This window comes from Gossypium hirsutum, chromosome D06 (assembly GCF_007990345.1).
Source record: "Gossypium hirsutum isolate 1008001.06 chromosome D06, Gossypium_hirsutum_v2.1, whole genome shotgun sequence".
In the NCBI taxonomy this organism is placed as follows: domain Eukaryota; kingdom Viridiplantae; phylum Streptophyta; class Magnoliopsida; order Malvales; family Malvaceae; genus Gossypium; species Gossypium hirsutum.
Window position 1 is genome coordinate 3,500,911 of NC_053442.1, and position 26,752 is coordinate 3,527,662.

Genomic DNA, 26,752 nt, shown 5'->3' on the forward strand with positions numbered 1-26,752 from the left:
TTCAATCACGTCGTCTTGATCTCGTTATTTCCTTCTTAAATTCCATCCCTTTTCCTTATTGATTACTAACAGGCTATACCTACCGAATATATTCTCATTATTCTATCATAATTGTCCAATTACGAGTCATGTAAAGATATATGAACCAACATAGAAAATACATTGCAAGTCCCTCTCTCTCTGTATAAATATAGGGTCTGCTACATTTTACATTCACTTCTTACAATTTCCCTTAAAAAGTTTTATAGCCATTTGTGTCAATTATTATCAATCCCCATTCTTTCTTTGCTCCTTTATTCCCCATCCTTTTGTTCTTACGAGCATCTTCTATTACTTGAATTGAATTCCCAAATGCAGAAAATGAAGACCACAGCAGCTCAATTTACATACCCATGGCAGCTTTGCAAAACTGTCCACCTGGTATATATATACACACCATCCTAGTATCAACTATTTGCTTAAATTTTGTTTTTTTTTATTAAATCATGGTTTTTTTATCTTCTTTTTTTTCAGGTGAGGCATGGACAAGCCATGCATAATGTAGAAGGAGACATTAATCGTGAAGCACTGTTGTCCCCTCACCTATTTGATGCCCAGCTTTCCCCACTGGGCCTGCACCAGGTAATCCCACAACATTCAATGGCTAGCTTATCATCAATCTTCAATCCTGAAATGAATTAATCCAGTTTTTTATATAATCATATTAATTTCTACCTTTTTTTTATTTCAGGTTGGTAAACTGCGGGAGGATGTTCATGCTAGTGGTCTACTTAAGAGGATTGAGTTGGTCGTAACTTCCCCGTTATACAGGTATAAAGCTCAGTTTTGCCTGAATTTCAATGGAATATCTCACTCTGAAAAAGAAATCAAGGGAATATTTGTATTTTTGAAATACATTTTAGTGTTAGATAAAGATAGTTGATGAGTGTAAATGATCATCACTGCAGGACCATGCAAACTGCTTTTGGAGTATTCGGTAGTACTGAAAGCAACGAAGATGCAGGTGTCAATCACCCCCAAATTATGGCAGTTGAGCTTTGTCGAGACCGCATGGTAGTAACATATATGGCTGAAATCTCTCATGCTAGGCCTTCCTTCTTGATTTACTCCAACCATAATTGCAGTTCAATATATGCATAATATACTGACGCATCCTCCAATTCAATACAGGGTGTTCGTCCTTGTGATATGAGGAGAAGGGTCTGCGAGTGTCAGGCTCTTTTCCCTTCCATTGATTTTTCAATGGCAAGTTCCTTTAACCATAAGATGCTGATATAGATTATATCTTCATTAAATATCAGTATTCAAAGAGTTTTGCTTGTGCAGATGGATGGTGAAGATGACAGCTTGTGGAATCCACACGTTCGAGAGTCCGAAGAGGAAATGGCTGCTCGAATGGTTCTTTTTATAAAATGGTAAACTCAAATTTCTTATCAACAATTTACTATTCAGAAATAATTCACCAATTTATATATATTGCAGGCTATGGACAAGGCCAGAGCAAGAGATTGTGATTGTGAGTCATGGCATAATGCTTCAACATATACTAAATGTACTTGAAAACGACTGTCATCCTACAGTTAGAACAGATTTATGCAAACGGTGGGCCTTATACATTGTCTCCATTTTCTTCTTCTTCTTTAGACAAAGACTTGATTATATATTCTTTGCTTTCAAATTCTGACCTGGTCTGATGTGGGCCTTTTTCAGCTTCGGCAATTGTGAGCTCCGTTCCGTGCTCATTGTCGACAAAAGGTGAGCATTTTGTTCTGAAATTTAGAGGCATTCATTCAATCACGTATATGTTTTTTTTTGGGTACAGATTTTGAGTTGTTAGCTGTACGTACATGACCGCATAAAATATATAAAACACATTAGGTCAATGTATTTTCTATATTCAAAGACCCATTAAGGTACATTGACCAAAGTCATTTATACTAATATTCATGGTACGCGTAAGGAATCACCTCCCAAAATCATTGTATCATATTAAAGTTTTATGGAATTACTATAAAAAATGCCATTAATGGTCCCTTTCTCCACTCAACCAAGATTAATATTTTTTTCCCAACACTTAAAATCAAACATGAAGTGGACAAGGGGAGGGAAAAAAATCAAGTTTGCTTCAAAGTTTGAGTCTAAAATACATGTGTTTTGAATTGAATATCTACAAGATTATCATAAGTCATGTTCCAGAATTCCAAAACCCGAACGTCTCAAGATATGTTTCATAAAAATAAGCTGTATAAGACATCATAATTTTTATGGTTCACAAAATTAGTCAAAGATTCATTATTTTCTAACACGCTTAAATCTGAAACATCCACTTGCTGTTTTTGAATATGTTTCAGCTTGAAGGTAGCGGATTCACAGCTTTGCTCACCAAGAAATGCTGCAAAAGAGAATGTGTTAAGAGAGGAAGTTTCCGTCTGATTCGACTCAAGTTACTTTGAGAACTCACTGTTGAACTTGAACTCTCCAGGATCTTTAATCTGCTTTGTCAAAAATTGAATTATTTTCATTGTCAATTGTCTTAAAGCTAGTTTGACCCATAGAAAGTCTATTTCTATTGTAATTGGATTGGAATGATTCCACTAGGATGTTGTAATAAGAAATGAATATTATTTTATCTATTTGATGTTGATTAGGATAAAATATTTTAATCTATTCGACTTTGATTAGAATAAGGGTTTTAAACCTATAAATAGACGTAATTGTTTTTCCTCTTGTATCATTCGAATTCGACATAGTAAATTTTTTCTCCTCTGCCCGTGACTTTTTCCTGAAAGAATTTTCCCGTAAAATTCTGTGTGTTATATCTTTCTTTCTTTTTTTTGCGATATATTACTATTATCGACGTTGTAATTTTACAAAAGGGTATATTTCAAACATTAACATTCAAATACCAAATTTTGTTTATGTTGTTTGATAAACTTTTCTTTAAAATCTTATTCAGAGGTAAATTCACTAAATGAGTCACGGTACAAGTATTAATACAAGCTCAACCAATTTAAAATTTGTTGCAGTTTTAACCACGTATACTTAAAGTGAACTCATTCAATCAAAACTAAATTTTCCTACTGAAAATAGATTGGTCACTTGCCTAGAACAACTATAGATTCTCTAATTTGCACTTAGAATACCTCGCCACTAGTGCTTCACCAGTACGTCACCAATATCCAAGCACGTCAAGGCATGCAAATGTGACATGTGGAGTTCACTCCCCCAACCTAGCAAGAGACAAGTGTCGTACCCTTCGGTCTATGAGGGCCACGTAGAACCTCGCCATCTATCCCGTCATATTGAAACCTACTTAAGGTTGGGATGCTTTTAAAGTGGTGAACCATGAATAGACTAGAGCTGCTCATGGGCCGGGCGGCCCGGCCCGGCCCGATGGCCCGCCCGAAATATGGAAGAGTTTGGTAAAAATGTAGGCCCGAAATATGGGCTTGGGAAAAAAAATGAGGCCCGTTTAGAAAATGGGCCGGGCCTCGGGCACCACTTTTTGGCCCGGGCCCGGCCCGGCCCGATATAATAAATATATTTATTTTTTTAATTTTAAAATATTTTTTACATACTTTTTTTAATTTTTTTTAATTTTAAAATATTTTTAAAATACTTTTTTTAATTTTTTAATTTTAAAATATTTTTAAAATACTTTTTTTAAATTTTTTTATTTTAAAATATTTTAAAATACTTTTAAAATACTTTTTTTAAAATTTTTTAAAATTTTTAAAATAAAAATGGGCCGGGGCCGGGCTTATGATTTTTTTCTCGGGCCGGGCTTAGGCAAAATCTTAGGCCCATATTTTGGGCCGGGCCCGGGCCTAGGACCCGGGCCAAAATTTTTTATGGACCTGGTCCGAACCCGGCCCGGCCCGGCCCATGAGCACCTCTAGAATAGACCAAAGACATATGCATGTCAAGATCTAAGGATCAAAGAAAGGACTCACATCCACCTGTAAGTTGTACTAATTGAGGACATGACATTATGATTGTCAAGGATTCTCCCATAGAGTTCCTCACAATCAGCCTTGTACCGTACCTAACAAAGACAATAAATGCACAAATTGGCAAAAATTCACTGTCACAAGATATATATATGTAATGTTGCATTTATGTTCCATGGTTTAAAAGTGTATTGGGTTGAGCCTATGGCAATGCCAAATCCATTCACAGTCGAGTGCCACAACCAAAGGGCCTTCCGAAACCGTAGACTCCGTATGTTTGGCAAGTAGTGGAAGCCAACAATATTTGTACCTAAACTTGGACATTATCAAAGGTAAATGAATAGTCACTGCTTAAAATTAAGAGCTTGTACCTAAACTTGGACATTATCAAAGGTAAATGAATAGTCACTGCTTAAAATTAAGAGCAGGTACAAGTATCATGGAAGTACCTATATTAGAAATCAGATTATATTTTGTTCAATTTATTCAAAAAATAGATAAATTAGTTTTTATATGTTAGATCAACAAGCAAACTGATCATTTTTGTTAAAAATCTTATTAATTTTTACTATTAAAAACTGATATGACTGACAAAATAATCATACAGTTATATGTGACACGCCATATGTACCTAATTCTGACATATAGGGATCAGTTTTTAACAATGGAAATAGATGAAATTTTTAATAGGACTAGTTTGCTCTTTGATTTCTCTTTGATCTAATATACAATGACTCATTTGCTCATTTTTTTGAGTAGAGAGGAAAAAATGCAATCTGACTACTAGCATAAGGGCCTTTATGGTACTTTTACCACTAAGAATATGAATAAATATATTAAAGTTAATTACACCAGACACCCCCAAACTATAAGCTTCATTCTTAATCGGTCTCCAAACTTCAAAACATTTTAATTACATTGACAAACTATTGATATTATACTAATCAAGTCCTTTTATTATTAAAGTTGTTAATTTAATTGTTAAATGATACATCACTTAACTTTTAAAAGTAAAATCTAAATATAAAGTAAAACTTAAAAAAAAAAGTGAATGATAAATCTTCTGTAAATGTTTTGAAAACCTCAAAACTAAAATTTTTAAAACATCTATTTTTATAGTATTCATTTTTCTTAAAATTTTCATTTTAAATCATGTTACATAAGATCTGGCGTGTCATGTAACAATTAAATTAATAATTTTAGTAATAAATTAAAGGACTTAATTGATATAACATCAATAGTTTAAGAGTGTAATTAGAATGAATTAAAGTTCAAGAACCAATTAAAAGTGAAGGACATAGTTTAAAAATGTTTGGTGCAATTAATTCTATAGATTAATATCATTCAAGGCAAAAATTAAAGGAAAAAAATTATTAGACTTAAAAGATTGACCTATAAATTGTAATAGCCTGATTTTTTAGTGGTGTCGGAATGGTGATTCGAGATCACTAAATCTGAAAAATGAGTAGAAAATATTATTAATTTAGTAAGAATAAGTAAATGTGAAGTTAGGAAAATTTTTGAAATAGTGAATAGCGTACTAGGAATAAATATTAAAATAATTAAAATAAAAAAAACGAGGTATCCAGACCTCGAAGATTTTAAACCGAGCCATAAGTATTTTTAGAAATATTTTTAGAGTGTCATTGAGTTGGTATTAAAGTTTCGTTAGAAAATTTTAACGTTCGGATAGTTAATTAACTAAAAAGAACTAAATTGAAAATAGTGTAAAATTTGTTAAATTGTGATTAAATAGCTTAAGTGATTAAAAAGGAGGGATTTAAAAGGCAATTAGGCCTAAATTATATAGCGGACGTGGTAAGAAAAATCAGCAGAATTAAGGAGAAACAGGCAAAATGAAACTTAACAAATTAAACATATAAAAAAGACAAAAGGAAAATAGAATTAATATTAAATCTTTACTTTTTAGATTTCAAAATTTAAGTCTAACTGTTAACACTATTAAATCTTTTTTTGTTAAATTCAAGTTAATTACAAAGTCATTTTTTAATTACATGGCTACCAAATGAGTATTATTTTTTTCAAAAAAAGTCACAGCAACAAATTTAACAAAAAGAATTTAGCAATGTTAAGAGTTGGACCTAAATTTGAAATCTGAAAAGTAGAGGGACTAAATCCTATAAAATAAAGAGACTAAATTCCTAATTTTAAAAAAGAACAAGGACTTCTGGCACAATTTAACCTTATTAAAACTAGTCTTTATTGTTACATATGTTGTATGTGATTCTATGCGTTTAATTTTTAATTATTTTTCAAATATTATATTTGTAATTAATGTAAAATATTTTTTTTCAAGTTGTTAAATATAATTAAAATATATTAATTTAGTTAAAATTTAAATATTATAAAAATAAATTTGAAATAATAATTAAATTACTTTTAATTAGCATAATTAATATAAAATAACATCATTCAAAACAATAACTAATTAGCATAATTAATATATATCAATTATGTCAAGTGTATTGCACATGAATATATGTATTTAATGTTAAAATGAAAATATTTTTCAATTATTCAATCTTTATTATTTTAGTCTATAAAATAAATGTTTAACTAAAAACACAATTAAACATAAAAAATTAGAACTACAGAAAAGAGTAAACTATAATATTAAATTAAAAATAAAAAATTAAATAAAACAAATTTTAATAATTTATGATAAATACGAAAAATATTTACACTAAATAATAAACACATTAAATACTTTTAATAATAATGATTAAAAATTATTGTTGAAAGTATTTTTCAAGAATCTAAATTATTTAGAATAACTAATTATTCTAGATTATCATAATTTCGTTTTAAAAACAATTATAGTATATTGTTTTTTAACTAGTAAATCTAAATTAGATTATAAATCTTTTTAATGTAATTTAAATAGATCTATACTATAATTAGCACATTTTTTTACTGTAATCTATTCCATTTTCCAACTAATAAATCTAAATTTATTATAATTTTCACAAATTTATTTTACTATTGCTATCGTATACTAATTCATTTTTAGACTTCTTCTTTATTTTTATTTAACTAAACCTAAATCTATAAGATAATTATCAAAACCTTTTTGTTATAATATATTTCTTTTTTCAATTAATAAATTTAAATGTATTATAATTATCATAAATTTTATTTTGACATAACTATTATGATATATTTTTCCCACTTTTTAAACTTGATTATAATTATTTTTAAATGTTAATTTAGTAATATAAAAAAATAAAGAGTATTTTTATTAGTTCAAAAGTTTTTTAATATTTTTATATATTTTTAAATAAAATCTTAAAATCATTTTACCTGCCTATTATATTTCTTTCTTTCTCTTTTTTTTTTTGAAGTTTTTTTAGATCTGTTTCAGGAGAGAAAAAAAAAGAGTCTAACAGGTGACCTGTCACCAACCATAGAAGAGAAAAGCAGCAGTCAGCTCAGCCCTTAGCTGATGGCCACCGAATAGAAAAATAAATAAATAGATAACAGAAAACAACTTTTTAGTGCATAATTTAGTATTTGAGTAATGGTACATATGTTTTTTTGTTCTGATATTTATATTCGATAAAAGTTATACATTTTAATATTTGACGATAATCGTGTTAATTTTTTAGTGTTTAATTCAAGTTTTAGAGTTAATTTAATGAAAATTCATAATTAATTAATAATATTAACAATTAATTTTCATCAGATCAATGCTAAAATCAGAAATAAATCACATTTGTACTTAACAAATTAAACATAAATTTAAACAAATTCACAATTAACATTAAATTTATTCTTTTGACAAAATCATAGAAAAAAATTTGAAACCTAATAATATTAGCAATTAATTGTCATCAAATCAACCCCAAACCTAAATTAAATAATAAAAGGTTAACACACTTCTTCTGGTATCAAAATATATAACTTTTATTAAATACATGTGCCAAATAGGACAAAAATATAACACAGGTACCACATTAGACAAAAATGTTCAACTTGAATACCAAATGATATATTAAGTCAAACTAAAATTACTCAAAAAATAAAAATAAAAGGTTTAATTCTGTTCAGTCCCATATTCTTTTGAACTTTAGAAATCTAGTTTTCTACTTTTAATTTAAAACATTTAATCTCTTTACATATCTAATTTAAAAATTAAAATCCAATTAATAACAGTACTAATTGAGTTTTATTAAAATTGAATACGTGTTATCAATTATAGTTCAATTTTTAAATTAGATATCTAAATATTGATATGTAACATATTCAAACTTAACGAAAATCCATTAAAGGTGCTACCAATTCGACTTTTATTTTAAATCAAACAAGTAAACTAACAAATATTTTTGAAAAAAAAAACAACATTTGGTCTCTAAACTTGACAACTTTTCTCAAGGTCTTTGAACATTTTTTGACAATTAGTCTTGGAATTTGACAACTTTTTTTCTGTTTAGTCGTTGAACTTGGATTCTAATGTTCTATTCGTGAGTAATAACATGACACTCTAAAATTACGTCATGTCATCACATGAAAATTTAAATTTTATAAAAAAAATTATTTTTTTTTAATTTATAAATTGTCCTAGTAATAACGTTGCATGATTTTAGAATGTCATATCATCATACTTTAACAAAATCCAAGTTAATGGACCAAATTGAAAAAAAATTGTAAAGTTCCGATACTACAATGGACCAAAATATTAAAGACCAAAATGTAAAAGTTATCAAATTTAAGGATTAAATATTATTTTATCCCTTTTGCTAATAAAATTAGATGAATTAAATTGGGACAAATCTCAAATTTTCACGTGAACTTTGGTTTAATGTGCAATGTTACACAAGAACTTTAATTTTGTGCAATTTTATACATGGCATTTTTTATTTTTTTATTTGTTTCGATTTTCACATGCCCTTTACATTATTATCGATATATCATTTGATGTTTAAGTAACACAAATAATTATACTTATCTAATATAAAAATAATTTGATATGTTCATTTCTTTAAATGTGTAAAATTAAATAAAAACTAAAAGTTTATGTACACATTTGAATCAAAATCAAAGTTTAATGTGTATAATTGCACAAAATTAAATTTCATGCATCAAATTGCACATTGAATCAAAGTTTATGTATAGCTTTGATATTTAACCCAATTAAATTTATGGTAAGGCCACTAAACTAATAGTCAGTTTACGTTTTGATCACTCAACTTCAAAAAGTTACAAAACAGACACTGTACTAAACAAAAGTTTCCATTTAAGTCTTTGAGATGTTAAAATCGTTGTTGTATGGAATTCATTGTTCGCATTGCCTACAATAATTGAAAACTCTCATTCCCCTTCTACTCTATAATTCACTTTTTTATTAAACAAATTTAAACGTCGTGAATTTGCAAACCAAAATCCAAACAACTTTATTCTCCGATTTCTGACACTGACTGTCAGATCGACTTGGATTTAAGGTATATTCTTCTACTCATTGATGAGAACTGATCAACTATGCCAGCCGTCAAATAATCTTTCGGAGCTCGCTAGTAGAACTTTTTAAAAAAGAAAACTTAACAGCCCAGTGACTTAAATAAAAACTTTCAAATTGTTTGGTGATTTAAATGAAAGTTTTTGAATAGTTCAATGAACATTTTGTAATTTTTTGAAGTTGAATGACCAAAACATAAATTTACTAATAGTTTAGTGGCCATAAGTGTAATTTACCCTTAAACCAAATAAAAATTACCCCCTGTCTCCACCAAACGGTCAAAACCTAAAATCCCTCCGGCTTCCATTTGTTCCTAAGTTCTTTCGCCGTTTATTAAAATTCTACCTATATTTTAGTGGCCGTACCCTTTATTTTTTTATTGAGATTTCTCTTTCTCAAAAAAAAAAATCTATATTCAGAATTATTATTAATTTATTTCTGTCCTGCATTTTTTGTACTGTTATAATTCTATAATTATTTAATTTATCAGGAAGTGGTAGCAATTTTAAATTCCAAAAAAGCTAAGAGATTTCCACTAACACGCTTTGGTTTTGAATATCTGCTTCTGGACCGAAAAGCTCTTCGCTTTTATCTTTTGATCTTTTTCTTTTCTTTGTTTGGCGAGAGAGAAAGTGGAATGCTAAGACTGAGAAAATCGGAAGAAAATCAACGATGGTGGTGAGAAAAGTAGGGAAGTATGAGATTGGAAGAACTATAGGAGAAGGAACCTTCGCTAAGGTTAAGTTCGCCCAAAATACCGAGACCGGCGAAAGCGTTGCCATGAAAGTCCTCGATCGTAGCACCATTATTAAACACAAGATGGTTGATCAGGTCAAATTTTCACTTTTCTTTATATGTTTTACCGAGAAATTTTATGAGAAAGTTCTTTAATTTGATACAAAGGTTAGTTTTTGTTTAATCTTATTTTATATGTGTTTTTATTGAATTAAAGGTGAATTTGGTAAATTTTCATTGCTTAATCAGTTCTAGTAATCATGCTTCAGTATGATCTAAAAGTTTGAATTCTTTTATGTCTATTAATTAATGCAGATCAAAAGGGAGATATCTATAATGAAGCTTGTTAGACATCCTTACGTTGTTCGTTTGCACGAGGTAAGTAACTTAGAAGTATTATTAGAGTATGAAATTCCATAATTTGCATGCTTGGTGTGTTTCTAAAAATGGAAATTTTTTTATTTGTTAAGGTCATAGCAAGCCGAACTAAGATTTATATAATCTTGGAGTTCATTACCGGTGGTGAATTATTTGATAAAATAGTAAGTATCGCAAATCAAAACCGATTTCGTTTGTACTATAGGGTCTTTTCGTTTCCGTGAGTACTAAAGAGTGATGGTATTCATGCAGGTTCACAAAGGTCGTCTTAGTGAAGCGGAAGCTAGAAGATTCTTCCAACAGCTAATTGATGGTGTGGAATATTGCCATAGTAAGGGAGTCTACCACAGAGATTTGAAGGTGTTCTTTTTGGTAGAATCTAGAATGTAATTTTTCTATTTGTTTGATTTCATAATTTCTGACAATTGTTTGCTTCTATATGCAGCCTGAAAATCTTTTACTTGACTCCCTGGGAAATTTAAAGATTTCAGATTTTGGCCTTAGCGCGTTGCCGGAACAAGTAAGAAATTAAGTGAAGGGTGAACCTTTCTGTGTTCCTCCCTTGTCAATAACATAGGTTAACAGTAGTATAATCACATGGGTTTTTATTTGGTGATATTTACGTTTAGGGAGTTAGCCTCCTCCGGACAACATGTGGAACTCCAAACTATGTGGCACCAGAGGTAGTAGTCATAAGAGTAGTTAGCTTTTGTGATGAATACTTGTTAATTTAATGGTCTATTTTGTGCTGTTGCATACATCTTAAATCAGTATATAATCTCTTTTATAGGTCCTAAGTCACAAGGGATATGATGGTGCTGTGGCAGATGTTTGGTCTTGTGGGGTCATCCTTTATGTTTTGATGGCAGGTTATCTTCCATTTGACGAGCTTGATCTCACCACTCTCTACAGTAAGGTGTGAATGATTTTCATGTGTACTAGTTTATCATTATTGTGTTTAACTTTCCTTCTGGATTCAGGACATAATTGCCTCAAAAGCATGAAAATGGATGAAGGGGACAAAAGAAATTCATTTTAAGTATTCAGTACTTTATAGCTGCTGTTTTTGCCTTTTACATTTTCTTTTGATCTGCAGATTGAGAGAGCAGACTTTTCTTGCCCTTCTTGGTTTCCTGTGGGTGCAAAATCCTTGATTCATAGAATTCTAGACCCAAATCCTCAAACTGTAAGTGCTTGTTATCCAACAAATTTTAACTCTTTTATCTGCATGATATTATTGCAATGTGTCACGAGGATGTAGAAATTGATGATGTGGATTCAAGGCATCCTGGAATGCACCCTAAAACAGAAATGACCAACCTAATCTAGTAGAAGTTGAGATAGAAGTATGCAAGCTAATGAACCACAAGAATACTATCTCCTTTGTGATGGCTTAAAGGAGTCATTATTTAATTGGTTCTTGGTGTTCTGATAGCCTCGTGCTGACTGCCATAAACTCATGTTTCTATATGGATTGCTTTGACTCTTTACTTTGCATAACTTAGTGCAACCATGAAGGATTCTGGTCTCATATTTGAAACTAAGTGCTCCAATCCTACCATTATATGGTATACCTTTTTTTTTTTGGCCAAGTGTTTTGGTAAATTTAGTTTGGTTTCAGTGTTTCATTTTGCTTGATAGTAAGAAATCTCCCTTCTCTTTGTGCACAGCGTATTACAATTGAGCAAATCAGGAGCGATGAGTGGTTTAACAAGGGCTATGTTCCTGTCAGACTTCTTGAGTATGAAGATATTAACTTGGATGAAGTAAATGCTGTTTTTGATGATCCAGAGGTTGATAAGGTATTTAACAACTTAAGCTTAATATGCTATAAAATTATAGTTTGGTTTTTGTATAAATAACTTAAACAAAGTTTCATTATGTTTGTGTCTGAATTGGGTTTATTTGTTTGTTTGAGTCCGTTCTTGTGATTAATTTCTAACTCTTAATTCTTAATATTATATTGCTATAGGAAGAAAGGGGTAATGAGCCTTCACGAAATGAGGATATGGGTCCTTTGAGTCTTAATGCATTTGACTTGATCATTCTTTCTCAAGGCTTGAACCTTGCAACGCTTTTTGACCGTGGGAAGGTAGAGTTCTTTTAATAAATTGTTTTATAATTACCTCTTCACCATTTTTGAAGTTATCAATTATGTGCTCCAAGGTTTTCCAACCAAAAAGCATGATCAGAAAAGCTGCTAGGCTTTTCTTTGCCTTTTGATGTCTAATGCTATCTGTTTATGAGCATTAGTTTCACCTGGAAGTCATAGCTGGAAATCATATATTGGCAATTTCTTGGTTTTACCCTTCAGTATATGTTTCTGCGAGGCAGTCAAATGTATGTGTTTAATATTAAGTTAAATGAACATATTATCCTCTCTGTCAGGACAATATGAAGTACCAGACACGATTTGTTTCACAAAAGCCAGCAAGGGTGGTTCTTTCTAGCATGGAAGTTGTTGCTCAATCAATGGGCTATAAGACACATATTCGTAATTATAAGGTATGTAAATCAAGCTATTAGCATTGCTTTTACCAGATTTGTTCATTTAAATTTGTATTTTCAGTCTAGCATTAACAAGTTCCTCTTGTTCCTTCACAACGATTTCATTCTCTCTGTTTACCGATTATTTCATCAGTTTGAGTGGAGAACACTGTTTCCCATAGTTTTTCCATTGTCATCTAAACTATGATTATGTGTTTCAGATGAGAGTTGAAGGTCCTTCAGCTAATAAGAATTCTCATTTGTCAGTTATCCTCGAAGTAGGTTCAACTCCTGCTGATTCCACACCAACCTTTAAATTTAGTCTACTACTAATCTCCTTTTCCTTTTGCCATTCGGATTGTACTTTTTGAAGGTTTTCGAGGTCGCTCCCACATTTTTAATGGTAGATATGGAAAAAGCAGCTGGTGATGCCGGAGAATACCTAAAGGTTAGTTCCCTCGTTTCAATCACATGTCAAGTTTGTTTTCTTTAGTTTTGGAGTCCAACATAAACAATCCATCTTTGTCACGCAGTTTTACCAGGCATTTTATAGCAACCTCGAGGAGATAATATGGAAACCACCAAATGAATCAAGCAAAACTAGGATCACCAAATCTAGGAGTAAAAGACGTTGACCTGTCATCCCACAACATTGCCAGTATTTCAATGGCATATATGTTGTATTACAACCTTGAGGTCAACGGTACGACCAACTTGGCCCATGAAACTCCTCTCTTTGCCCCATGAGAAATAGGAAGCTATAGTTTTTATTTATACCTTTTGGAGGGATAGTGTCTGTAAAGCTCTCTTGTTTTTGATTCATAGCTTGTTTCCTTCAGTAAATGCCATCTGTTGTAAAAATACTAGTCCACGAAGTACACAGACTTCAACATTTTAGAGTTGGCTTTACCCGGAAGTCTCTTGTCTTGGAGTTTGTATTGTGATTTGTGTGTAAGATGTTATATATTTATAAAATTTTGACCCGTTAATAATTCATGTTTTTGGTATATTCATTGTTATATTCGAATCGGAATCAAAATTACCTAGTTTAGTTTACCCTTTGGAATATTCATGAATATCTTAGACAAAAGAATTTGCATGAAATGTCATTAATTCAACCTTCGTACACTGGGGGGAAAAAAATGGAATGATGAGAAGCTGCCCTAACTCATCAAAGTAAACCCCCATAATCCCCACAAGAACACTGCCCATTCACAAATTTATGGAGCCGTTTGCTATCCCTAATGATGATTTCCCTTGCATTAAGTGAAGAAATAGCCTTCATAAAATTATGGCAACCCCTGCACATGCTTATATTCTTAATGATTCGTATTGGTGCAGCATTAGGCATGTTCAATAACCCAAATGCTACAGCCAATTTCTCACTATGTTGAACATTTGAAGGTAATGTTTTCCCCTCTTCTTCTTCTACTTCAAGTAACTCAAAACTTTCAAGTGATCGATATCCAACAAGACTCTTTGCTTTATCAAGTAATTGATCCAAGTAGTCATACATCTCAGCTCCGTACGCTTGCCTCTCGTCGGGTTTGAACGAATAGACCTTGTCATGAATACTAATCCAGCTCCAATCCATTAACTTTTTAAGTCTCTTCTCTTTCATCAGTTCCTGTACTTTCGAAACATCTTCCCATCTGTCTGCGGATTTGTACATATTCAACAGCAAGAGACAAGTCTCCGTATTTTTCGGCTTCAGTTGGAGTAACTTTTCAGCACCATAAAAACCCAATTCAGTATTGCCATCTCTTTTGCATCCTGCAAGCAATAGAGACCATATATACTCATTGGGAGGAAAATCCATCTTCTTGATCACAACAAAAGCTTCGTTTAATAATCCCAACCTCACAAACATGTCAATTAAGCATGAATAATGGTCCATAACAGGCTTGATCTTAAAATCCTTTTGCATCGTCTCGAAATACCCAAGTGCTTCATTTACCATACCGGCATGAGCACATGCCGATAAAACACCGACAAAGGTTACCTGGTTCGGTCTTACTCCCATCAGTCTCATATCCTCAAATAGTTGCAGTGCTTGTTGAGTTTGCCCATTTTGTGCAAAAGCAGCAATCATTGAAGTCCATGATATCAATGTTCTAGCAGACATCTCCCGAAAAGCTTTGCTTGCTCTCTCAATGCTTCCACATTTGTTATACATATTAACCAATGCAGTTCCCACTATCATATCAGACAGATGCCCAGTTTTAAGTGTCTGAGCATGAACCTGCTCCCCTTGTTCTAAAGCAAACATCTTACTACAAACAGTTAAAATACTCGAGAAGGAATATATATCCGGTTTGAATCCGGAGTTATTCAATTTCGAGAAAACGTTGAGAGCCTCAGTTCCATTACAGTAAGCTGAAAGATCATCCTTTGCTAGTTCCATCATTTCACCATAGCCAGCAATTATCGAATTCATCGTAACCAAACTCATGTCTTCCATACCATTGAACAGCCGTAGTGCTTCACCGAACCGCCCACATCTGAGATACAAATACATGATAGAGTTCCTTATTCTGAGGTTTGGTTCATATCCAAGTTTAATGCTTAAACAATGAACTTGTACCCCAAAGCTCAAAGATAGCATTGTACAACACATACTCAAAACACTTGTCAAAGTGAATTCATTAGGTTCAACATTATCAGCAAGCATCTCAGTGAAGAATCTCAATCCCTTTAGAGCTTTACTATTATCTCCACAAGCACAAATAACAGCAGTCCATGAAACTACATTCTTTCCACCAATCTTTAGAAAAGCCTTAATAGCAGAATCCAAGTTTGCACATTTGGAGTATAAGCTACAAAGTGAGTTCCCAACACTTGTGTCGTGATCAATATGGTATTTAATACTGTATCCATGGATTTGTTTCCCTAGTTCAACAGAGTTTATTGCAGAACATGCATTTAAAGCAATTCCCAGAGTATAATTCGTCGGAAAAGACCCGAATTCGAGCATCTCTTGGAAAACAGAAATGGCAACATCTGATTGATCATTATGAACATAGCCTGTCATCAAAGTTGTCCAAGCAACAACATTTCTTCTAGGTAACTTGTTAAAAACTTTTTGAGCATTTTCCATGGATCCACATTTGGCATAAACATTGACAAGGAATGTCATTACAAACACATCTTGATGAGTTCCAGTCTTGATGATATGAGAATGAAAATTTTGAGCCCCCGAAAACGAAGTCCTCTCAATGCATTCTTGCAAAAGAGGGACATAACAAGATGTTTCAATCTTTGAACCATCTGTTATGACTGATAGTGATTCTTGGAAGTTCAGAGACTCTGATGGGGTAGATGTTTGACTCTTGGGATAAGATAGACTTGGACTCTGAGAAAATCAATATGGAACTTAGCATCAATGCATATAAATAACAAAACCCATTTCTTGTAAACTTATATTGAAAATTGAGAATTTTAAATACCCAGAAAAGAGAAAAAAGAACTTCTGTTGCTTTGAATACCTTACGTGTTAAAAGAGAAACGGTGGAGTGCTTTGTGGAGTCTGGTTCGAGCTTGAGAGTGCCGGTGCTAGCAAATGAAGGGAAAGAAGCCATGGAGAAAGGTGGGACAGATGGTATAAATGTTATGAATAAAATGAAGACGCATTTTGTTAAAAGAGTTATGGACCTATTGTACATCACCTGTTACGTTATCCTAATTCCTATCTACTTTTGTGTGGGATAAGTGTGAGGCAAATTGTGGACCTCCAATCAACATTTCTACTCCATAACTCTTAAAATAAAATATTCTTCGTTCAATGGAATTTAGTCCAAAAAATTAAAATTTTTATTTCAGAAAATTAGTCTTTTTATATTTCTAATCTAAAAAAAGTAAATTTAATTATTAATTTTGTTAAAATTAATATTCATTGTAATTTTTTATATATAATTATCAAGTGAGTATATTTTTATTTCAAAATATCACACAAATGAATTTAACAAAATAATTTTTATTATTTGGTTATTTTTAATCCCAGTAATTTTTTTAATTTTAAAATTTTAATCCTAATCAACTAGTAACGATTAAATTTATTAAATTAAATTTTATTATTTCCAAAATCTGATATTAAAAACATATTATTATATATATAATGCTATACCACATTTCTTACACTAGTTAATTAACTTAACAGCGGTTATTTATGTCAATATTAAAATTTAAAAATTTAAAAAATACAGAAACTAATAATGATCCAATTAGAAAACATTTGCTAAGGTTGGATTTGGATGGGCAATGCATTTATCTGCTGTTAATATATAAATAGTGGTGACGATGATAATAGATATTATAGTGATACTGTAATGTAAAACAAAAAGTAAGCTAAATATATTGTATCGTATCTCACCCTAAATTTATAACTTTGCCCATTATAAAAGACTCATAATAAAATTTAATCAGACGAATTCAACCAAAATTAAAATTTTAAAATTCAATTAAAAAAACATTTCTTCAAATTTCTTTCCCGGTCTTTTTGCCCAATAAAGAAAAAAGGGTATGTTGTTCTCAAAAGTAGGTTTACAAAATGCTAATAATAGCTCACAATTTGCTTTTTTATTTTTAAATTTTCCTTTTCCCTTTAACTAAACTGATTGTGTTTTACATGTGACTACCTGTTGAAGGTCGAAGCCGTCATGTTGACCTCGAAGAAAGTGTTTTTTTGTAATTAAGCCGTCCAAATCAAATTATTATTTCATAATAATTAATAATAATTTTATTTAATTTTAATTATGTAAATATATATATTAATAAAAATATTTTTTAATATCTAATAAACAGCAAATCCCCACCTATATGTCAAATCAAAAGCATAAATATAACTTTTTCTTTCAAAATGGTGTAAAAAAATTATTGCCCTATATGGCTTTTCACTATAACTCCCCAAATGTATCTACCCCATATATATTTGTATATATTACTATTGTAAGTTAATTAGAAATTAGTCTTATTTTATAAAATAAATTATTTGATTTTAAAATTATTTCATCTTTTTATATATTTTATATAAAAATATATACACTTCAGATATTATAGTTTTTAACATCTTAAATATTTTTAAATTACTTTTTATAAATATATTTATTACATAATTATTTTTCATTTTAGGTGTGTCATAATCTAGTAAATTATAAATTCTTCTTTATCTACTAATTATAAAATTATATTTTTTATTAAAAAAAAGTAATCAATTGATGCTTAGTTCATTGGTTGGTATTGATATTATTATCAATGTAAAAGGACGTGAATTTGAGCGCAGTGAATATCTTCCTGCTTACGAGTTTAGGAGAAGACATGAATAGTTGACGATCTAATTTTTTTTTAAAGATATATGACCTTAAATTTCAATTCAATTATTAAATTAATAAAATATTTTTATTTTAAATATTATTGTTGTTGTTATTATTATTATAATAGAGGACACTAGGTGGTGTTATTTTACAAAAAGAAAAAGGGTAATGGAAACAGAAACAAAAACAAAAACAAAAAAAATACAGACACAAAAACAAAACATGACCCTTCGTATAAGGTTACTACTTTATTTGCTAATCCCTTCGATTTTGTCTTCAACAATAAGAGCCTATAAGAGAACTGTAATAAATAGCCGAAACAATCAACCTTACAGTAGCATGGTGGCTGCTGCTCACCACAGTGTCCAAACACAGTCCTTGAACATGTTCCAGGCTGTTACCTGGGGTCTGCTTAGTTCCACCCAAAAGTATCTTTTTCATCCCTTTTATTATCAAACTATACTTTGCTCTCAACTGGTTCATCCATGGAGCTTGTGCTTTCACAGTTGAAACCTATCATGCAATATATGCCTACTGCTGCTACCTTATATTTCACATTGACCATGCAAGGAACATGTTCACTGTATTAGATTCATTTGAAAAGTTTTCAACATCTTTTTCCCTTTATTAACACTTTTCTCGATAAGAAATGGAAACAAAAAGAAAAGGAACTAAGAAAAATATCATGTTTCTATATATATTTTTTCCTTTTCTGCATATAAAAGGCTCAAAAAACCATTAATCTAAAGCACTATACACATACAGCAAAAACATGAAAAATCTTCAGTGCTTCACCTCCAAAGCCATTTTTCACTTGTCCGTAACTGATCTTGATGAAGGAGCAGCATATCTAGAAGAAAATCCATGATAAAGAGCACCCTCTGGGTCATCATCACCATAGCCATCATCAAAGTTTTGAGCATAGCTTAAAGGGTCATACTTAAAGCCACCAACAGGTCTGGGTCGCTTTGCCCTAAAAGCTGCTGTTATGCTATGCCCCAAACTCCTTATTTTCCTCTTTGTCCAAGGAAGCTTTAGCTTGAGACGACCCCAACAAGAAAGCAACTGTTCTTCATTAGGTGATAGTGATGATGAACTTCTCTCCATGGTTTTTGAACCCTTTTTAAAATCAACTTTATTGATTCTAAACGATGAAGAAAGCAAAAATGTTTTTTTGTTTATGAAAGGGGATTTGGGGTCTCGGGTTTTTTAGTGTGTGGTGGAGACGAAGGGCATTGGTACCACAAAGGAATCAGTATATAGGAAAAAGTTGTTTTCCTTTTGGGTTTTATGAGAACAAATAATAAAGGAAAAAGAAAAAAAATGGGTTAAAATATATAACAAGTCTCTCTACTTTTCAAAAAAATTAGAATTTAGTCCTTATATTTTTATTTTCAAAAATTTAATTTATTTACTTTTCAATTTTCAATTTTTAATTTTGGTGCAACTATTAATACTATTAAATTATTTTTTATTACATTTGTTAACGTGACATTTTAAAATTAAAAAAATATTTACTTGTTAGCCATACAATTAAAAAATACTTGTAATAATCTAAATTTAACAAAAAATAATAATATTAACCTTTGGATCTGGATTCAAAATAAAGAGACTGATCTCTTGAAAATAAAATTACAAGGATTTAATTCAAAAAATTTAAAAAGTACGGTGACTTATATCATATTTTATCCCAAAAAAAGTGCGAGTGAGAGTGAGAAACAATGCAAACAAGGAATCTAGGGTCAGAGAGAGAGAGAGAGAGAGAGTGTGTGAAGAAAGAATAATTTGTCGTCATTCATTTTTGCCAAAATGGAAACGTTATACATTGATGGTGTAATAAATTTGCACCATCTGATACGCTGTTGTGTCTAGAGCTGTATAGAGTTGAGTTTCTTCTAACAACGAAACAACTCTATAAAACAAACAAACAAACAAAAAGAAACCGAAAATTGGATGTTGGAGTCATGTTTTAAATGATCATAGCTATGCCTATGAGATTCCCCATCAATCTTTATTTAAGTTTCTCATTCTGGGTTTTTCTTTTCTTTTTTTCATTTTGATTACGAAAAACAAAACAAAACAGCTCGGAAAGGACATTAAAAATTGGAAGCTTTTTAAAGTGAGAATATCCTCAAATACATGGCTGATGCCATTAGCCTTATCCTTGGAGTTTGGATTAAGGTAAAGGAGCAAGGAAATTTCCCTTAAATTGTTTGATTTTTGTTTACTTCAATTTGGATAAATAAAAATATGTATTTTTGTCCTTTTCACATTTTATATATCCAAATAAAATATACAAGTTATTAGTATACCAACAAAAAAAAGTAATTTAACTCCTAAAAGAACAACCTATTGGTCTATTAACCAAAGACGTTATAGGGATTGTTTGCTTGTGGTGTGTGTTGATATATAATAATTTGATCCTGTAAGTAATGTGTAAGTTATCTCTAAAACAAAATTTTTAAAAAAAACTGTTATATATCAATTAAGAACACATAATAGTGTATGAAATTCAAAAATTCCAATATTAATATATCAAATAATTATTCATGTAGTATAAGTATCATGGAGGCTCTTGTATTAGGAGGTAGATCGCATTTTGTCCCCTCTACTAAAAAAATAAGAAATTAATTTTTGTACGTTAAATCAAAGAGTAAATTGATCCTTTCTGTTAGTAATTTTATCCATTTATATTATTAAAAACTAGCATGACTAATGGGATAATCAAACAATGGCATTACATGCCACTTATACCTCATGTTGATGTATGATGATTAATTAGTTTTTAACAGTAAAAATAAATGAAATTTTTAATAGAAATATCAATTTACTCTTTGATCTAACATATAATGATTAATTTACTCATTTATTGAATAAATGAAATAAAATGTAATTCGACTCCTAATATAAAAATCTCCATAATGTTTTTACTGTATTTTGATAACAATTATTATTTATACACATAATTTACTTTTTTTTAACCATTTCTCGTTTACTTTCTTTTCCTTATCCAAGCATCCAAACATAGGGGTAAAAAACATGGGTGGATAATCAGCTACATTAAGTAATGGCCCTTAAGCCACGTGATTGAAGGGCGTACAAAGCTGCCTTCCTCATCTGGTTAATCCTTGGATACCTGTCATTTTGTCCTACACACGTCCAGTCACCCTTGTACATTTGTCCCGTTATTAAACCACTATCCCATGCTATAACCATGAAATATCTCACATATTCATCCTTATCATTTCCCTTGTTTAATGCCCTTTGGCCTCACTCAAGGAAGTAACTGACATGCCTGTTATATAAGGGAACTTGCACACGGATTTCACTAGACCAAAAACAATAATGGGGTTTTGGAAATGGATAGAGTAAAAGAGAAACATTTATAAGCACACAAAAAGGAACAATGCCCCTGGAATTCGATGCGAGTACAATTTATATATGTACAGCATCTCAAAAGATAAAATATAATTATCGATTCTTAAGATTCGCTCGCTTAAACTTAATGGGAAGTTTTACAAGAAGTATCATAGAATAAGACTTAGATTGCATTTTAACTCTTTTACTCAAAAAATAGACAAATTAAATCATGTATGTTTAGATTAAAAAGCAAATTGATCATTTTTGTTAAAAATTTCATTCATTTTTACGGTTAAAAACCGATATAATTTATGAAATAACCATACAATTACACATAGCATGCCACGTATATCTCAAGTTGACATACATGGACTAGTTTTTAATAGTAGAAATGAATAATTTTTTTAACAGAATGATCAATTTACCTTTTGATCTAACAAACATGGACTAAGTTGCCATTTTCTTTAGTAGATGGGGTAATGCAATCTGACCCTTAGTAGAAGGGTCTCCATGATGCTTCTATCAATAATCATGATACTGATTGCGGATGTAATAAACATGAACATGATGCAAAACATGGTATGTATAAATTTCACTAAATTTATCAAGTATCTTAACATCACAAAGTTGCAATTCCGATCATTACAATTTCGTTTGTTTCACTGAAAATAATTTCTGGAAAATGGCTTACTTTTCTGGAAAAGTTAATATTTTTTTCTGTTTGGATGAATCTGTGCAAAATATTTTCTATTATTTGGCAGATTTCATAAAAATTGTTTTCAATGAAACAAACATACATTTAAGATTTATGATGAAGAGTTTAAATGAAGTAGTGAATTGATTAAAAAGTGATGTTAAGGCGAAATTATAGTAAACAAGAGAATTAAATTGTAAATTTTATGAAATTTATAATTGAAACAAGAGAATTGATATGCATGAAAAATTGTTATGTGAAATAAGATATTATAATGAATTATTTGATTAAAGTGCTTATATGGTGAAAAATAAATTACACGATAATAGGGACTAAATTGAAAATTGTACAAAATTTAAGTGTGGAACAATTTAATATGTGAAAAGGAAATTATGATAAAAGTTTAATGAATGTGATATGAGATGATGAAATATGCAAAAGTATTGTAAAAGTGAAATTGTAAAAAAATATGAAATTTTTATTATTACAATGACTAAATTGTTAAACTTGAAAAAAATATGTGAATGAAATAATAGAATTGAAATACATAGAAATTTAATATGTAAAACAAGATATTGAGATAAATTATGTGATTAAAGTGTAACAAGAAAGAAAATTGATTTAATATGATTAATTAGTGAATATTGAACTTTTACGACAAAAAGGGATTAAATTGAAAATTTATGAAAGTTTAAAAGAAAATATTTGATAAGTGAAGAATGTAGTAGAAAATGTAACATTCCAGTGCTTTGACTTGATGTTCGAGTTGGGTATGGGAGGTGTTATAGTGAACAAAGCCTTATCAATTTGAAAAATGTCTTACGAAAAAAATTTTGATAAGACATTTTACGAGAATAATGGGGTAATTTTACGTTAACCGGAAAACCTTTTACGTTAAACATCCTATTTTACATGAAATAAACATCGGAAAAAAATGAAAATATTTTCCGTAAAAGTTTTTACGAGCCTAAAATGTGATGAAATGCCATCACAAGTAATGAAATAATCCACAAACAAACCTTTGAAGAAAGGTGCTAATATTAACATTATATTAAGCAAAGAAAACATAATTACCACATCAGCTGCAAGCTAAAACATAACAAGGCAAACATGAAAATCGAAAAGCATATATAGGCTTAAAGAAGGATATAACAAATGTTCATGACAGGTACGAAAGTTCGATTCTAGAGTCAAAGGATGGTACAAAAATGGAATTCCAACAGGCTACATGGCTATGTACCAAAATTGCACTAGGATATCATCCAGGAGCGAGGAGAAAACAAAGTAAAACTGTAGTTTATGCAGAAATGTGGCAAGACTTAGTGTTTGCCACCTGCGGAAGAACTAAATAAACCATGCACCGTAGCCTACATCTTGACAGCTACCTGTTCTGCCGAACTTTTCTTCACAACTCCTCTATAGCACAACTCATTTAGTAACTCCAATGCCTCGTTGGCTAAGCCTTCATATGCTATACCTTCAATAAGAATGGTGTATGTAGATTCAGTAGGTTTACATCCCCTCATCACCATATAAGCCAAAAAGTCAATAGCACGATCAGTTTGCCGAGCCTTACAAAGGCCCAACATGATGGAATTATAGGTTATGGCATTTGGCCTAACACCCATTCTCTCAAAGTCGTGAAAAAACTTTATCGCATCATCAACCTTTCCTTCCCGACTGAGTCCTCCAACGAGTGAAGAGTAGGTAATTATATCAGGCTTTAGACCCTTGGCACGCATCTCATCCAAAAGCTTTATAGCTTGATCTGTTTTACCTACTTTTGACAGCCCATCAATCACGGTATTGTAAGTGATTAAAACAGGCGAGCAACCCTTGGTACTTAGTTGATTGAGTATCTCGACTGCCACATCAACCTTCCCATCTCGGCATAATGCCGTAAGCAAAGTGTTATAGGTCACTATATCAGGGTAGCAACCTCTAGACACCATTATCTCCAAATACTCAATCGCCCTTTCCATCTTCTTTTCTTTGCAGAACCCATGGAGCAGTGGATTATAACTTAAGGAATTTGGAGTACACCCGTGTTTGTGCATCTTCTCCAATACATCAATTGCTCGGCCCAATAAACCTTTTCGGCATAAGAAATTAATGAGAATATTGAACGTGACAACACTAGGGGAACAGCCCTTACGTAGCATATCAGCTAACAATTTCTCTGCATCCATCCACCTGCCGGTACTACACATACTACGCAAAATAATATTATGAGTAATCACGTTGGGTTGGCATCCATAAGATGGCATGCTATTCAAAAACTTGATTGCTTCATCCAATCTCCCTTCCTTACAAATCCCATTAACAAGAACATTATACGTAACCACATCTGGTTTACATCCTCGACTCCTCATCTCATCCAAAAGCTTCATAGCTTGTGCAACGCCACTATCCTTGCAAGTTGCTTCAATCAAAATCGTATATGTAATAACATCCGGATAACATTCTTTCTTCAATTGCCGATCCAAAACTTCCATCGCTTGCTTCAACTTCCCACTATCACACAAGCTACGCAGAATTGTATTATACGTAACAACATCAGGAGCAACACTCATCCGATCCAAAACTTGTAAAGCATTATCAATCTCCCCAGCCCTGCAATACCCACTAATCAACACATTATAGGTTATGACATCAGGAACGGCCCCTGAATCTTCGATAATCTCCATAACCCGTGTAGCTTTCCTCGTCTTGCCTCTCTTACAAAATCCACGAATCAAACTCGTACAAGCTATAATATCAGGAATCTCACCGTGATAAACCATGCCCTCAAGAAGCTTAAACCCTTCTTCCAGTTCACCATTCCTAACGAATTTACGGAGTTGATTATTGCTGCCAGATTCCTCAATAATGGAACTCGACGGACTAGACAAAACATGACCATTCCCAAAACCCCCTTGTTGGGAACTTTCATAACCTTGCAACCTACCATTAACACCAGCACTTTCAATCTTTGAAACAGCAAGTACCTTACATCGCCTCCGCATTTGGAACCCCCCAAGTTTGCACCCCATAGAAGCTTTAGCAACAGCTTTAGCCTTAACCCTAGCTTCTAAAAAGCGACTATTTCTTAAACCCTCCCTGTGAAAGTAACAAAACCCTTCATGGGCATGGTTTGTATATACTATCATATCCATACTTTACCTACGAGTTTGTAAATAACCAAAAATATCAATTCTCAAACACCGCCACTTAAAAAAAAAACCATACAGTACTTCAAACAAACCAGAAATTTAAAAGGGCAGTTATTCCAACACAATTATAAAAGTAATTGAAGTTCAAATGAGGTTCTCAATGGAAAGCAAAGGGAGAGAGCTTACCTAGAAATAAGCTGTGGAAGGGATAACTTTTAGAAAAAGGGGAGAGGATGCCGGCGTTGTTTGTGACTTTATCCAGTTTTGTTTTTTTCTGGTTAATGGTTTCTATGAAATATCATCAGCACTGGAGATAGAGCAGCCAAGTCCCATTGTTGAGGCTAATTGGGACTTAAAGAGAGTGAACTCCAATTCTTATGGTTGAGAAAAAGCCCACTGATTAAGTCCCCAAATATGGGTTCATAGCTATGTCCATAGAGACAACAATGTTGGGCTCAGGTGATGATTGATTTGATTCTCGTATCAAGGTTTATGGATCTCGCATCGAATCTCCTTTGGGTCTTTAACTTTGTGCTAGTTTTTAATGGTGATTGGTACTCCAAAGATTTTTTTTTAGAAAAACTAAAATATAAAATTAAAAGGACATAAATAACCTTATATTATTATTTATTGGTTTATAAAAAACTTGTGCACAAATTTATCTGAGTTATATTTATTCACTTAGTTTAGCATTATTTTTCAAAAGTACTTTTAGCTTAGAAACACTTTTAAGTAAAAGTTAAAATTTTCTGCTTCTCATTTAGCTAAAAAAGTGCTTTTGCAAAGATTTTTTTATCCCAAAAGTACTTTTGAAAAGCTTTTTGTCTCAAAAATGCTTCTTAAAAGCAATCCGAAACTGACCCTAAATTTCCTCTAGACTTTTATATATGTATATAAATTGTAAAATAAAAAAGGGATTAAGTAACTTTATATAGATAAATGAAGAAATAGATAAATCAATTCTATGTTTTAAAAAATAATTTACATAAATAAGTCTACTGTTTTTTAAAAGAAAATAAGATTATATTAATTTATAGTTGAGTTTCAATCTAGGCGAAATTCAATTAAAATTTGTATATAAAATAAGTAAATGATTTGTATACTTCAAATTTTTGTTTTACTCCATTAATATATTATTTTGATTTATATAAATACTTATATTGTTGTTATACCCCTACAAGAATATTACATGTGGTAAGGTATGAGGCAACTCG

The 26,752-nt window shown here is 31.1% G+C and overlaps 4 protein-coding genes across 6 annotated transcripts; 2 read left to right on the forward strand and 2 right to left on the reverse strand.

Annotated features, from left to right (window-relative positions):
• The first annotated feature begins 248 nt into the window (after positions 1-248).
• LOC107919242 (phosphoglycerate mutase-like protein 1) lies at positions 249-2,593 on the forward strand. Its single transcript, XM_041095032.1, has 9 exons — positions 249-420; positions 514-621; positions 731-810; positions 948-1,053; positions 1,171-1,245; positions 1,327-1,415; positions 1,483-1,602; positions 1,711-1,755; positions 2,352-2,593. The coding sequence occupies exons 1-9, from the start codon at positions 352-354 to the stop codon at positions 2,431-2,433; spliced, it is 774 nt and encodes a 257-aa protein (XP_040950966.1). The 5' UTR covers positions 249-351; the 3' UTR covers positions 2,434-2,593.
• A 7,110-nt stretch (positions 2,594-9,703) lies between these two features.
• Positions 9,704-14,019, forward strand: LOC107941797 (CBL-interacting serine/threonine-protein kinase 8). Of its 3 annotated transcripts, XM_016875406.2 has the most exons (14): positions 9,704-10,254; positions 10,474-10,536; positions 10,629-10,700; positions 10,789-10,896; positions 10,982-11,056; positions 11,166-11,219; positions 11,327-11,452; positions 11,633-11,722; positions 12,207-12,338; positions 12,509-12,628; positions 12,925-13,041; positions 13,245-13,301; positions 13,397-13,471; positions 13,557-14,019. In XM_016875406.2, exons 1-14 carry the CDS (start codon positions 10,096-10,098, stop codon positions 13,656-13,658), a joined length of 1,350 nt encoding a protein of 449 aa, XP_016730895.1. In that variant the 5' UTR covers positions 9,704-10,095; the 3' UTR covers positions 13,659-14,019. The 3 variants fall into 3 exon arrangements, 2 of the variants coding, with proteins under 2 accessions (XP_016730895.1, XP_040950967.1); XR_005914406.1 differs by lacking the exons at positions 12,925-13,041; positions 13,245-13,301; positions 13,397-13,471; positions 13,557-14,019 and adding an exon at positions 12,042-12,104 and having other exon boundaries at positions 9,738-10,254; positions 12,509-12,530; XM_041095033.1 differs by lacking the exons at positions 12,509-12,628; positions 12,925-13,041; positions 13,245-13,301; positions 13,397-13,471; positions 13,557-14,019 and adding an exon at positions 12,042-12,104 and having other exon boundaries at positions 9,738-10,254; positions 12,207-12,339.
• Positions 14,020-14,116: 97 nt separating this feature from the next.
• Positions 14,117-16,670, reverse strand: LOC107941796 (putative pentatricopeptide repeat-containing protein At5g52630). The gene is made up of 2 exons (XM_016875405.2): positions 16,509-16,670; positions 14,117-16,375 (listed from the first exon to the last, which is right to left on the reverse strand). The coding sequence occupies exons 1-2, from the start codon at positions 16,599-16,601 to the stop codon at positions 14,195-14,197; spliced, it is 2,274 nt and encodes a 757-aa protein (XP_016730894.1). The 5' UTR covers positions 16,602-16,670; the 3' UTR covers positions 14,117-14,194.
• A 6,827-nt stretch (positions 16,671-23,497) lies between these two features.
• On the reverse strand, positions 23,498-25,888 carry LOC107941798 (pentatricopeptide repeat-containing protein At1g09900). The gene is made up of 2 exons (XM_016875407.2): positions 25,725-25,888; positions 23,498-25,548 (listed from the first exon to the last, which is right to left on the reverse strand). Exon 2 carries the CDS (start codon positions 25,539-25,541, stop codon positions 23,754-23,756), a length of 1,788 nt encoding a protein of 595 aa, XP_016730896.1. The 5' UTR covers positions 25,542-25,548; positions 25,725-25,888; the 3' UTR covers positions 23,498-23,753.
• Between the last annotated feature and the right edge of the window lie 864 nt (positions 25,889-26,752).

Bases quoted from the DNA above. Each gene is read 5' to 3' on its own strand.
- LOC107941797 (XM_016875406.2), top strand. From the start codon at position 10,096: ATGGTGGTGAGAAAAGTAGGGAAGTATGAGATTGGAAGAACTATAGGA. The intron at 10,255-10,473 runs GTCAAATTTTCA...TAATTAATGCAG, and splicing joins AACACAAGATGGTTGATCAG to ATCAAAAGGGAGATATCTAT. The intron at 11,220-11,326 runs GTAGTAGTCATA...TCTCTTTTATAG, and splicing joins CAAACTATGTGGCACCAGAG to GTCCTAAGTCACAAGGGATA.
- LOC107919242 (XM_041095032.1), top strand. From the start codon at position 352: ATGCAGAAAATGAAGACCACAGCAGCTCAATTTACATACCCATGGCAG. The intron at 1,603-1,710 runs GTGGGCCTTATA...GGCCTTTTTCAG, and splicing joins AGAACAGATTTATGCAAACG to CTTCGGCAATTGTGAGCTCC. The intron at 1,756-2,351 runs GTGAGCATTTTG...AATATGTTTCAG, and splicing joins GTGCTCATTGTCGACAAAAG to CTTGAAGGTAGCGGATTCAC.
- LOC107941798 (XM_016875407.2), bottom strand. From the start codon at position 25,541: ATGGATATGATAGTATATACAAACCATGCCCATGAAGGGTTTTGTTAC.
- LOC107941796 (XM_016875405.2), bottom strand. From the start codon at position 16,601: ATGGCTTCTTTCCCTTCATTTGCTAGCACCGGCACTCTCAAGCTCGAA. The intron at 16,376-16,508 runs GTATTCAAAGCA...TGATTTTCTCAG, and splicing joins TTTCTCTTTTAACACGTAAG to AGTCCAAGTCTATCTTATCC.